Source organism: Rhopalosiphum maidis, chromosome 2, assembly GCF_003676215.2.
Source record: "Rhopalosiphum maidis isolate BTI-1 chromosome 2, ASM367621v3, whole genome shotgun sequence".
Taxonomy (NCBI): Eukaryota; Metazoa; Arthropoda; class Insecta; order Hemiptera; family Aphididae; genus Rhopalosiphum; species Rhopalosiphum maidis.
In genome coordinates this window covers 72,627,508-72,640,939 of record NC_040878.1, presented here as the reverse complement: position 1 = coordinate 72,640,939, position 13,432 = coordinate 72,627,508, and the positions used below count along the sequence as shown (strand labels likewise).

General features: G+C 28.9%; 1 protein-coding gene and 1 pseudogene across 1 annotated transcript; both read left to right on the top strand.

The window, feature by feature from the left end:
- The first annotated feature begins 985 nt into the window (after positions 1-985).
- Positions 986-3,549, top strand: LOC113554877 (cuticle protein 19). The gene is made up of 2 exons (XM_026958963.1): positions 986-1,138; positions 2,749-3,549. The coding sequence occupies exons 1-2, from the start codon at positions 1,127-1,129 to the stop codon at positions 3,436-3,438; spliced, it is 702 nt and encodes a 233-aa protein (XP_026814764.1). The 5' UTR covers positions 986-1,126; the 3' UTR covers positions 3,439-3,549.
- A 4,781-nt stretch (positions 3,550-8,330) lies between these two features.
- Positions 8,331-11,857, top strand: LOC113552580 (annotated as a pseudogene).
- Positions 11,858-13,432: the final 1,575 nt, after the last annotated feature.

The window sequence follows — 13,432 nt, the reverse complement described above, 5'->3', positions numbered from 1 at the left end:
ATTATTTTGTAGAGATTCAATAGTCATATTATTTCAGATAAAAAAAATATTGTTTATACTCGTATGATAAAAATATTAGCATTTTATGTATACATTATATTTATTTAAAACATGTGCAAGAACTTACAGTACCTAATAATAATAATAATAATAATAATAATAATAATAGTATATAATAATATTATACATAGGCTAAACCTACAGGCCATTAGTATTATAATATTATTAAGGTCTTTTTCAAATATTAGCTAACCTAAAAATAATAATAAAATATTTTAAAAAATAATTTAATTACCAATTCCTTGGTAAAAATTTAATTGAATACAGTAAAATTCACAATATTAAATAATGTATTTACACTATGATATTAAAAGTAGTAATTAAAGTTAGCTCATTTTCAAACTAGACGTTTATTGCATAATATTTTTGTTGTGAAAAAGTTATTCCTAAACTCTTTTTGCCTAGCAGAATTAATTTTTAGCAAAAAAATCTTTACCTAAAGCAAACCAAATGGAAATAAAAATTTTTTTTTTTGCACATTTTGTATATATAACGTATCTGGCGTTTAAGAACAGGCGAGGCTGAGTGAATAGGAGCAGTGTAGTAAGCAGTAGTCTACCCTCCAACCAAGTAAACCACGTATTATATTACACGGTGACCATGAGGAGACGAAATTAGCGTACGTAAAAAAAAAAAAAAATGGGAAAAAACTGTAATATCTGTATGACTACATGGAAAATGATAAATTATAAATGTACCGGATGTACACGGTTCAACCTTAACCACGGCGATGACGGGTGGTGAGGGGGTTACCAGTGATGGTGGCTGGGTTTGACGAGAACAACAGTAGTATTATGTCTAAACCTCGAAAAAAAATTAACTGATATGGCGCTTACACCCGGCGATGACGCCGGAGGACAAGTAGGGCGTGTTTGGTACATTTGTCCTTCGTCCATGCCGAAAAACTGCCGGAGCCCCCTTCTCCCCCGTCGAATTCTCGGTAAACTACCATCGCATCGAGGCTATATAAATCGGTTCACCCACATTTTCCAACTATCAATCACCAACGTTTGATCTGTAACTGTCGCAATTCAAGCACACAAATACAGCCACTAAAACCATCAAAATGGCATACATGGTAAGTAGCTATATGGATAATATTATAATTATTAAGTTGAATAATGTAGAACGTTACGTGTATGGGGGAAAATAAAATAAATAAAGAAATAGAAAATATATTTTGCAGCGTATGCGACTTTCAGTACTTTACAATGCTCGCAATACAATGAATCTCGTAGTATTTTGTGTTACACATTGCGTTCGTTTAAGACTAGCCTTTGTATCCGGTATCACACGTGGATTCAGTTTAATTTAAGAAAAACTTTTTTTAATAAATTCTTTTGATGCATTGAAATAATTCACTGTTTTTTTGATGTGTCATTAATCATTTAGTAAATTTTAAACAATTCGTTATGAATTGGTATATCTATAAATTAAATATAGTTTATTATTTAATTCACAGTGAAAAAAAATGTTGTTCATCGTTTAAATTAGACAAGGTGAATTTCCAATAAATTATTATATAATTTTAAAAACTGTAATTCAAAATTTACCTAAATTTTTTGGATATCACGATCCGCTAATTATTACATCATAACAATGTAACTGTAACATACCCTAATAAAATATATTGGTATAAACTGGTACAATTAACTTCCTAGTAATTTAAAATATACGTAGGATGTACTTAATTTTATTTTTATTTTTATGAATTCATCAATATTTATTATTATTATTCATCATAAAAATAAATACACATTTTATTTAGTTCCATATTAGAAATACGTACTTAAATGCATAAACTTATTTTGTTTTTATATGGTTAAATGTATTAATAAATTGACTGGTTTTTAAATCAAAACGTTTATTTTTATTACCAAACTTGTGTAAGTAGTTCTGTAAAACTTAATTCAATTAAATCACTAGCAAGTTATTTTGAAGTACTACTATATTCTTTAAAATCGAATAAATTAAATTATAATTTTAAAATATACAAGTTTGCTTTTAGAATAATATATATAAATATTAAACTAATAATTTAAATACATAAAAAAATATGTTGTTTAAAGCAAAAAAATTAAATATTTATTTTTAAATCTTGAATTACCCATTAGTAAAGTTTTGACTTTTACTAAATTATTTTTATTTACTGATTATACCTTGAGTTTTCTTGTTAAAATATTTTATCATTTTCTTTTAAAATCGTTAAAGTTAATAATAATAATTGTCAAAAAAAAACATGCTTTGAAGTTGATCATTAAATTTTATAATATATCAAAGATATGAAAATCATCTCATGTAAATAAAATAAATTAAAGTTATAGTTAAAGCATTATTAAAAATAAAAATGTTATGCTTTTATGATACGTATATTATATTATGACACGAATATATTGAATATTTAATACAAATGTTTGAAATCTTTTTAAGTACGCACTTGTTTATATTATATTTTCCATAAATATATTAAAATCATATCGATATAGAAGATATATTAAGTATAATTTTTTTGATTAAATATTTTTACACATTATCTCGGTGTAAGTAAAATGTGGTATTATGTTTATTTCTATTTAAAAATACAATTTCTGCTTAATAAGTTCTAAAAAATGGGATATTTTATAATATATAACATTATAACTTATAAGTTATAACACAACAATAATGATACTTCTATTTTGGTTACAGTTCGTAGTCATCGCCGCCTCCATCTTGGCCACCGCCTACGGATCTCCCGTAGCAGCACCAATCTACTCCGCTGCCCCAGCAGCTTACTCCGCACCCTCATACGCTGCTGCCCCAGCTTACTCTGCACCCTCTTCATACTCTGCTCCTTCTTACAAACCTGCCGCTTACAAACCAGCAGCTTACGGACACGAATCTTACGATGCCCCAGCTCCCTACAACTTCGAATACAGCGTAAACGACCCACACACCTACGACGTCAAGAGCCAGTCCGAATACGCCGACGGCAACGGTTACGTCAAGGGATCCTACAGCCTGGTCGAACCCGACGGTTCCACCCGCACTGTCGAATACACCGCTGACGACTACAACGGTTTCAACGCCGTCGTCAAGAAGGAAGGTGGATACGCTGCACCAGCTTACTCTGCACCAGCCTACAAGGCACCAGCTTACTCTGCACCAGCCTACAAAGCACCAGCATACGCTGCACCAGCTTACTCTGCACCAGCCTACTCTGCACCAGCCTACTCTGCACCAGCCTACAAGTCCCCATCTTACTCTGCCCCGGCCTACAAAGCCCCCTACTCCGCTCCCTCATACTCTGCCCCAGCCTACAAGGCCCCAGCTTACTCCGCACCAGCTTACTCCGCCCCAGCTTACTCCGCTCCGGCTTACTCCGCCCCAGCTTACTAAGCTAAATTTTTTTGACTTTTCAAAATCAAAATGTCATTTCTAATTTATTGTTATTTATTTATTTATATGTAAATATAATAAACAATTATTAAATATTTGCAAATCCGTAAATCTTAATGTGTATTTATTTTTTGTATTAAAATCATACAATGGCTGCTTCGTATCATACTACAGACTGTAAAGAGGTTATTATAAATTTAAATGGTCGTAAAATTCGTTTAATAAATTAAAACATCGAATTTCTAAGTTAAATAAATTAGTCAAATAGTTGTGAATGAATTTATGTAGCTATTAAGGTTTACATTTAATAAAATTACTGTAATAATAATGTTTTAATGATTGGCTTAAAACTGGATTACATATTGCGCAATTTTTAGTAAATAAAAGAGCATTAGCCACAGACCTCGGATAAATAAAATTATTTGTGAATTACGGTTACTGAGCCTTGTCCAAATGTGGAACTATGAGAGTTTATTAACAATTGAGTAATGTATTTGTCCTCGATCCAATGGATTTAAGCGAGCAACTTGCTAACTATTTATTTTACATGAATCTACGTCAAATATACAGTACACTTATAAGATCACCTTAATATGAGATTATTCGCTTTTACGTATGAATAGGTTAGATAAGATCAGATTAGGAGAAAATGTGTGAAATATCCAAACATTTATCTGCAAAAAATATTAAATACAATATTTCTGATATATTTGTATTAGTAATTATACTTAGGTTCAAGGCTTAGGTTATAAGAAAATGTTTATTTCAAAATTTTACTATTTAAAGTCATTGCATATTTAAGCGAGTTATTGCTTTGAAAATATATTTTAAACAATAACAACAAAAAACACTTGTGATGTTATAAACATTTACTACATTGAATTTGACATTCAGATTAACTGTTAGTTATTATTAGTAATTATATTTTAATCGGTATTAAAAGGGTAGGTATATAAAATAAATAAATATTTAATCATTTTTCATATTATGGTCATTGTATATTATTAAACGTTGATAATTCAGTAGGACTACATTGATAATTCTTAAAGCTGATTATAAAATATATTCGTCTAAATTTCTAAGTGACTGATTATATAAGTAGGTATCCACGTAAAGCTGGTCCAATTATATTCATACTTTAACAAGCAATAAAAACCATTTTTGACTATACAAAATATTAATTATTGTGGAGGTGCAATGTAGTGTTGGCTAAATTTTAAATGTCGAATGTTTATTTTCTATTTTCAATGGTAATACACTTCGTTTAATAAAGTTATCAAATAATGAATTTCGTATTTATGTATCAGTCAGTTAGATAAATATTAGTAAATAGGTATAGAATATTTGATTAAAATATTATTACATAAAAATGTTGATAATATTTATTTGTTGATAAAATTGTCTGTATGATATATAATATCTGAATATTTTAACATTGTTTTTTTATATAGGTATCTATTTTAGTCAAATATTCAATAATAACAATATAATTCACCAAATTTTTAACAGTATTGATCTAGGTGGCAAGTCTTCACTATCTATAATTTATATTATCTTTATTTTAAAATATTACTCATCTTAATATATTATAGGGAAAATATCGTATGTTTAAATATATCAATGCTATTATTACAATATTCTAAAACATTATACTACCACTATACTACTATAAAATTCCATAATCACCAATAACAAAGGGTATAGTGTCATCAATTGCACATTCGAACGGTTACAAAAGAATATGTTACCAATATTTAATAATCTCTAAAATTACTAACTATTAATCAATCAACAATGATTGTTTGATATTTTGTAGCACCTATACTATTACGAGTACCATATTGTATTTCAGACCAATTTATTATACACAAGTGACTAGTTAGTTCTGAAACTACCTTATCCCCGAGGACAATATGCTGGCTAGGTGCATCAATTATTAATGCGCATACTCCAAAATATGTTGATCGTGTTACGGTTATGTTACATATGTATACCTCTAATGGTATACACCATACCAAATATATACATATGCATGTGTAAATTGTGCATTTATAATATTACCTATATGTATAGAACCATAGATTCTATTATAAGTGATAACAATAACTATAATATGAATTATAAGTTAATAATGACTGACCTATTGAACGCAACATAAACACAATAAATATAATTGAAAAATTCACGTTGCACATGTACACAAAATGGTATTCATAAAATTAATTCATCGCAAAATAACATTTTATGATGAATTATAACATATTGTGTATAATAAAATATTAATATTTTTTTTTTGCAAACACTAAAAATAATGAAACCAAATCTCGTTAAGATGCTAAATAAAAATACCACTACTACCTTTAACAACACAAGTATAATATATTTATATTATACTTAAAACAAATTGTTGATGGCCTAGATAAAAGTATGACGGTAAATAATTATTATAGAGTTAAAAAAAAATACTTCATAACCCATATCAAGGAATTAATTTTATTTTGCTTTGTTTTCTTACTAAACCTTTAATAATTAACATAGTCTATGGAATAATTTGTGTGTTAAATAAGATTTTCTAATTAAGACGCATAAACTCTGTTATAATTGTGTTTAGAAAATGCCACCAGTCTTACATGAACATAATAAACACTAGCGATAAGAGTATTATAAATATTAAAATATAGTATGCAATTATAATAATTAATAATATTTTGAATTAGTTATCATTACTTTCAAATAATATTTTATTCTGAATACAAAATGAAAATAAATAATAATTTTAAAAATTTTAAAATTTGAAATTTAAATGTAAACTGTAGATTGTATTGAAAAAAAAATATTGTATTTGACTCGATATCAATGAACATAAAATAACTAATTTATATATATTTTTTTAAAACAATCGAGTTCACACAGCTTTTAATCTCAAACGTTTATTATTTATTCAAACAGTACCTATTTATAAAATTAAAATTTTTTTCGATAAATACTTAATTTTGTTGAATTGATAAGTATGAATTAGTTATTCATTATTCAAAAAATGATGATAAATATTTTTAAAACTTAAGCGTATTTTAGTGATCTATGGCGATCTTTTTTGCTACATGTATTTCCAGTTGCTATAGTGACATTCATTACTATGATGCACGCTTAAATTATATTATGTACTTATGCTAAACGAAGTAGGTTTTGGAATTTCTCGCAAATTTAAAGTCATGTTCGTGATCCAATGTCTTTTTCACTGATTGGTTTGTATACATTTTTTTTTGTTTTTATTATTATGATAAATTTTTCAAAACTGTTTTAAAACCATAGTAACCATAATGAATGATTTTTTTTGTCTTATATTTATTATACTGTATCTTTTTAATACATTAAATCATTTTATAAGAGGTACATAAGACATTATTACTAAATAATTTGTAATGTAATGCCTTTCTTCCTCCTTTGTAAAGAATTTCGTTTTGATAATAACGAAATACATTTTAAAGTTATATACAAACATAAAATACGTCATCAATATGAAACTTTAAGTGGAATTAGATAACGTTATTACTAACTTTATAGTTATTCCGGAGACAACGATGAACGAATACGACATTATAAAATCATTATATTTTCGTCTTCGATAAAAATCGTAGGTATACTGTATTATTATGGTGTTAACTGTTTAGTGAATGATAAAAGACAATATTCAGTTACCGTTTACTATTGTGTACATTATATTTTGTAATACTCATGTCTCATACTAACATACATAATAATAAGTATATCATATACTGTAATTGCATAAATAAATAATATTGTTCCAAATTATTTGTAATTACTTACAAAGTTACACGACTATTTTAACTAAATTTTTATGTAGCTAGAATGTCATATACTAATTAGTACTCTATCGTCCGTCCATTATTAAATACGAGTAAAATCTATGTAACTGAAAATATTATTTCAAAGACCAATTTAGTTAGAACATACTCAACAAATTATATTTATTGTCGCATCTCACGTGTATGCAGTGAATACAGCATAAAAAAAAACACAAATTAAACGCATATAGTTGCAAGTGAATAATTAAATAACTACAGTAAGACACGTATAAATAACTTATTAACTAATTAAATTTTAATAGACGCCATACGCCGTACTCAGCATTAAGAAAATATACCAACAATCTCTATCATAGACTTGCTAACTTGAGTATTATTTAATGTCTGGAACTTGACCTAATGCTTAGGGTAATCCTTTAAGAGTCCTCTATATCAAAATGGTCTGACGTATGTACCAGAATAAAATCGACGTACTTTTCACATTAATTGTAGGTAAAAAAAAACCATATCAGTTGTCTCATGTAAGCCCATGAATATAATATTATTTCAAGTAAGGCCAAAAATTAAACATTTTATAAACTCAAAAATACTCAATAGTTATAACCGCATATTACATTATAGTATTATATTTGCGTTAACACTTTCTTAATGTTTTTAAGAACTATACCGATACCTATTATAAATATTATTAATCATAATATAACGTAACTATAATTTGTTAATTAATATTACTTTTATATAAAATTAATATTTATAAAACTTTTGAATGTTACTTTTTAAAAGACTTATTATATGTATAGCTATTACTTATAGGTATATAAGTAATTATTTTATTATAACAAACTATACCACCATGCACTGTGTGGCCCGTTAGAAATGTCACCTCTTATATGATTTAAACTTTGTTAAATCTGTTATTTGATACTCGATGTACTGATATCAAAAAAACTTAAAGAGCATTTTATAATTGAAATTAAATTAATAAAACTCGATTGTTTAGTAATAAATCAAAAACATTAATTTATAACTATAGTTGTCAGAAGAAAGTAAGGCATTATATTCCTCATGATGGTGAGTTTCAATTATAATACAAATAATGTTAACTAAGACGTTCATAAAATAACTTGCTAAAATATCTAAATAACTGAACTGTGATTGAACAAAAAACAAATACGATAATACATGTACGAATTCAAGTATGTGTTGGCCGCAGCGTTAAATGGGTGGTTTTAACCAAATATAAAATACAAGTCTAACATTTATTCAATTATAATAAACATTTTATTTATTGTAACTTATGGAAACCATGTAAAGAAATAATCGTTTTTCGTGTATTAAAAATTACCTGCGTGGCTGTGTAAGCCTATTTTTTGAATGCGAATTTTTAAAAATCCTCTGTGTGTGTGTGTACTTACATTATAAAACAAGAGTTCTTTCAAATTCCAAGTGTCTATAGTTTAGATTTTATGTTGATTTTCTATCATTTATGGAAAAGTCGTATTTATATTGTATTATATGAATTATAATAATTGATGATTAAATAATCCCATTTGTGTACCTACATTTTGTAACTAAGACCATGGTAAAATATTTATTTATAAGCAAATTAAATTATTGAAGTTCTATGAATCTCCTTCCCACTATTAAACGTATTGACCATTAGTATGCATGTCTATGTGTTGGGTTTTGACATTTATTTTTTAATGCTGGTAGATGCAATGTGTTATTGAATTTTCTCATGCGTATGCGTAATTCATAAATCGGCAAAAATTGTGAAACGCGTTTATATTTTTAATAGTGACAAATTTAGGGCACGTATTATTCTACAGTAACCAAAAACACACTAATCCAGAGGTTACATACAGCCTTGGTGCTAGATCATTGTTATTTATATAAAAAATCGTTGGCCGGTCACACGCGCTATAAAACCGGCTGCAACTGGCTGCTGGGCATAATCAACTGTATCCGTGGGGAGTGGCCGTTTTTAAATCCTTTAAAATTATTACAATATAACATACTCCTCGGGGTAGGTCAACGTTTGCAACTAACAATGTTTTAGTGTCGTTAGTCTGAGAAAAAAAAACACACACACACACACAGATAAATGCTGGGACATAACTTATTATATTATAATGAGTAGATCTCGCGTGGTATAAATACAACAGTAGCAACAAGGTTTCGATCAATATAATTCTATCCGAAACAGATCACGCACAACTTAAATCCAACAACTTGGTTTCTAAGGTATGATATTTTGAAATTTTGATTTGATTTTATTATTCGTTATAATAAATTATTTTCCTAGAAAAGTCAATTAATTTTTTAATCAACTCGATCTTTGTTAATGTCAAATAAACGATGTTTTTATAATAATTATTATTTTTTCATTTAACTTCAAACGATCACCAATAATATTATAATTTATTTAAACTAAACGCTACATTTTGAAAATTATAGTTTTATTAATTTCGAATTCTAGATTGTTATCGGCGGTATTGTAATTATATTGGTACATTAAAGTAAATATATTCTTTGATTGTTTTAGAGTTAAACAGTCATTAAATAAACATCCAAATTTAATAGCAACGGTCCATAAATAATATTTATATAAATATTGATTATTGTCCAGTTTAATTATTCAACCAGATTCTATTTTGTTTTTGTGTTTAAAGTGGTTACGCGTTTGTTGTTTTTATAGATTCTTGTTTAGATGTTAAATTTTTACATTTGCTCTTGTATCGTTCATTTTTTAATAGTGATAATTGTTGAATACAGACCAATACGAACAAAATTATTGATACGGAACTTACGTATTAATACTACGAAACGTATTTTATTGATGTACAATACGAGAGGCATACGATTAATCTTTAAATACATTCAAACGAAAAAAAAAACTCGCTTTGTATTTTTTTTTTTAACTCTCTCATTTGGTCTTTATTTGTTATTTATTATTGTATGCTAATTACATAGTATGATGATATACTAAATGTAAAATTATTTTATATTCATAGTCGCTATTTAACACAAATTCAACAATTTCATGTAATTGGCTTTTAATTCGTAAATAAATATAAATAAATAATCAAATTATAAAAGGTTATAGCATTATACCGAAAACGCGTGCACTTATCGGTAATACGCGACCGTTCCGAGCACGCGTGCGTTACACCTATATAATATGCATAGATTAGTACGAAAATAATAATTATACTAATTATGTGCCGTGGCGGTCGTAGGTTGTGATTTCGGCTTCAGTCATGTTGGCCGCCGTCGCCGGATCCCCGGCGTACCCATCACTCGCTTACTCGGCACCCGTTTACCGCGCGCCCGCCGCCTACTCGGCACCCGCCCCCTAACAGCTTCGAGTACAGCGTAAACGACACCTACACCGGTGACATCAAGAGCCAACACGAGTACAGCGACGGCAACGGTTACGTCAAGGGCTCGTACAGCCTTCTGGAGGCCGACGGTTCCACCCGCACCGTCGAATACACCGCCGACGACTACAACGGTTTCAACGCCGTAGTCAAAAACGAAGGCGGATACAAGGCCCCGTCGTGCTCGGCTCCGGCTTACTGGGCACCGGCCCTGTACAAACCAGCTTACTGATGAGCTTACTCGCGTGATGTGTTTTGACTTTTTTTAATTTATTTCGATTTATTTTTCGTTGTCTATTTATTTGCGGTAGTAGATTAAAAAAAAAAAAACTACGCGCCGGTTAGGAAAATGGTATTTGTTTTTTACTGTTCCCGAAATCACCGTTATCGCAGTGCATGCGCATATGTGTGCGATTGCCGAGACGGCGGTTTGAAAAAATGTCTCGTCACTATCGCCGAAAAATATTCGAATCGTGTTTGGCTGACGGCGTTCTACCGAAGACCGTTCCGAGTATCGAGCCGGTGGCCGCGATTATGGTTTCGGAAAATTTGGATGTAACCGTTGCAATTACGTCCTTTGAATTGCAGTTGCATTTAACTGTGTAATTTAAATTCAGTAATGCACTTATGTGTGAGAACGATACGTGGTCTTAGAATTTCCGGGAGGCATTATGGAGTTCTAATCATTATAAAAACGCTGTTAGAAAAATAATTTTTTAATGATTCGTGAGAACTCCATTAAAGTAGTGAGTACTTGTGAATATTATATTGATATTACTGCGTGGCGTGTTATAAAGTCAAGCATTTCGTCAGTGATATTATAATTAAGATTATATAATAGACTTTTTCTTATGAAAGTCTTTTTAATATTACTTTGCAAAAACGAAATAATATTTCATGAAAAGAGTTATTGATTGAAACTGAAGTATTCATATATTTTATCATATAAAAATGATAATAATATTATATTTATTATCTTAAAACTTGATAAAATCTAAATTGATAACGAAAATAAACTTTGAACCATTTGCATAAAATGATAGTACCTTGCAGCACTAGTTAGTTTCACACCGTTGCTTAATGGTGTACATAAGTCATCATTTATATTATAACACATAGATATGATATTTGCCCACATTAAAATATGGTTATTTGTTCGAGGAATTTGTTACAAACTAATAATATTACAATAGTGATTAATAAGTAATTACATAACACTTTACTACGTTAACTTGCTGGATTGGCCAGTAGTATTTAGGGTATTAAATTTGAAAAATATCAATATTATTATAAATTAATCCCAAGTATTTAAACTTTAAAATATCGTTATAAGGTTTTTTTGTTATACAATTATTAGTGTTTACTATTATTCCATACATATTTTTTCTCCTTTTGGTTATTAATACGATAAATTGTTGTTATTATTATTATTTTTTTTAATATTTTCTTAAACTTTACTATATTTAAAATTCAATTGATATACAATTATTATTGTTTATCAGTTTATGTTATGATACATCAGTAAGTATTTCTTTTAAGTAACAATATTTTGTTATATAGAACTTATAAAAGTTAAACACCAACGCGTTAGATAATTACGCGAACACTTAATTTGAAAACATACACAATACAATTAAAGTGAAACCCTGACGGTTATTTTGTTAATGATTTTATTAGGTTATATATTAAATATTTAAAACAACTCATGAAGATTATAGTTCTTCATTCAATACTTCTCGAGAGTTTAATATTGTAACCGTGATCAAGGCTATGTACGAGAATAAGTATAAAACTTGATAGCTCGTAAGTATGATAAATTAAAGACAGTTTCCTATCAGTGGAATTGTATTCGAGCTGCAGACCACTGCAACGTGACATATACAACAGACGACGTCTTAAGCTCGTTTATAGACTGTGCTCGATTTGTTTGTAAAATCCAATAAATTGTAATGCGTTTAAAATGTTTTAACTCGTTGTCGAGTAAATACATCGATATAGCCTGAATTATAGCAGTTCGTGTGATAAAAGTTAACGACTCAGACCTATGGGGTCAGTTGAAAATTACGAGGTTGAGTGAAAATATTTAAGAATGTGCCGACACAATGTTATTTCATTATTTTTGAATAATATTAAAAATATAAAATTAAAACGTAGGTGTCCGATTATTGTTGGCGGGTTATTGCATGTATAACGTGTTTATTTGTTATGGCTAATCGAATTTTAGTTGATCGAATTGAATTATTATTAGTTATTACTGATGAATAATAATAATAATAATAATTGGTAAAATAATGTACCTATACAATCATTGGCGTGACGCGATTAAGGTTTAAAAATATAATTTATAGAGGAAGCAAGAAAAAAGAAAGAAGTAACGTTGGTCCGATCCGTTTCTGTATGTTTTCTGCATGGGTATATAAATAAATTATAATAGTGTCTGAAATTCAGTCATGATCAGTGAGGCGCGAACGCAATTACCCGCATTTTGTGTATTGAAACTGCATCAGTGAAGTCAAACTTACGGCCACGACCGTCACTGTCAGTTAACTGCTGCTACTGGTTTACGCGTCACTGTATTAAGTATTATATCGTCCGCATGTTGTTGCCATTTATACTAAAACTACCACCAGTGACGGTGCAATATTAATTACTGCGACAACCCGCTGCTTCCGGTCCGTGCGATCTGCTTGGGCGTTAATAAATGATTGATCGCGACGCCGTCGCGCGCCGTATTCGCCGTGCAGGAAATAAAATTTAAAAAAATGTCCGCGTACATAACATAATAAT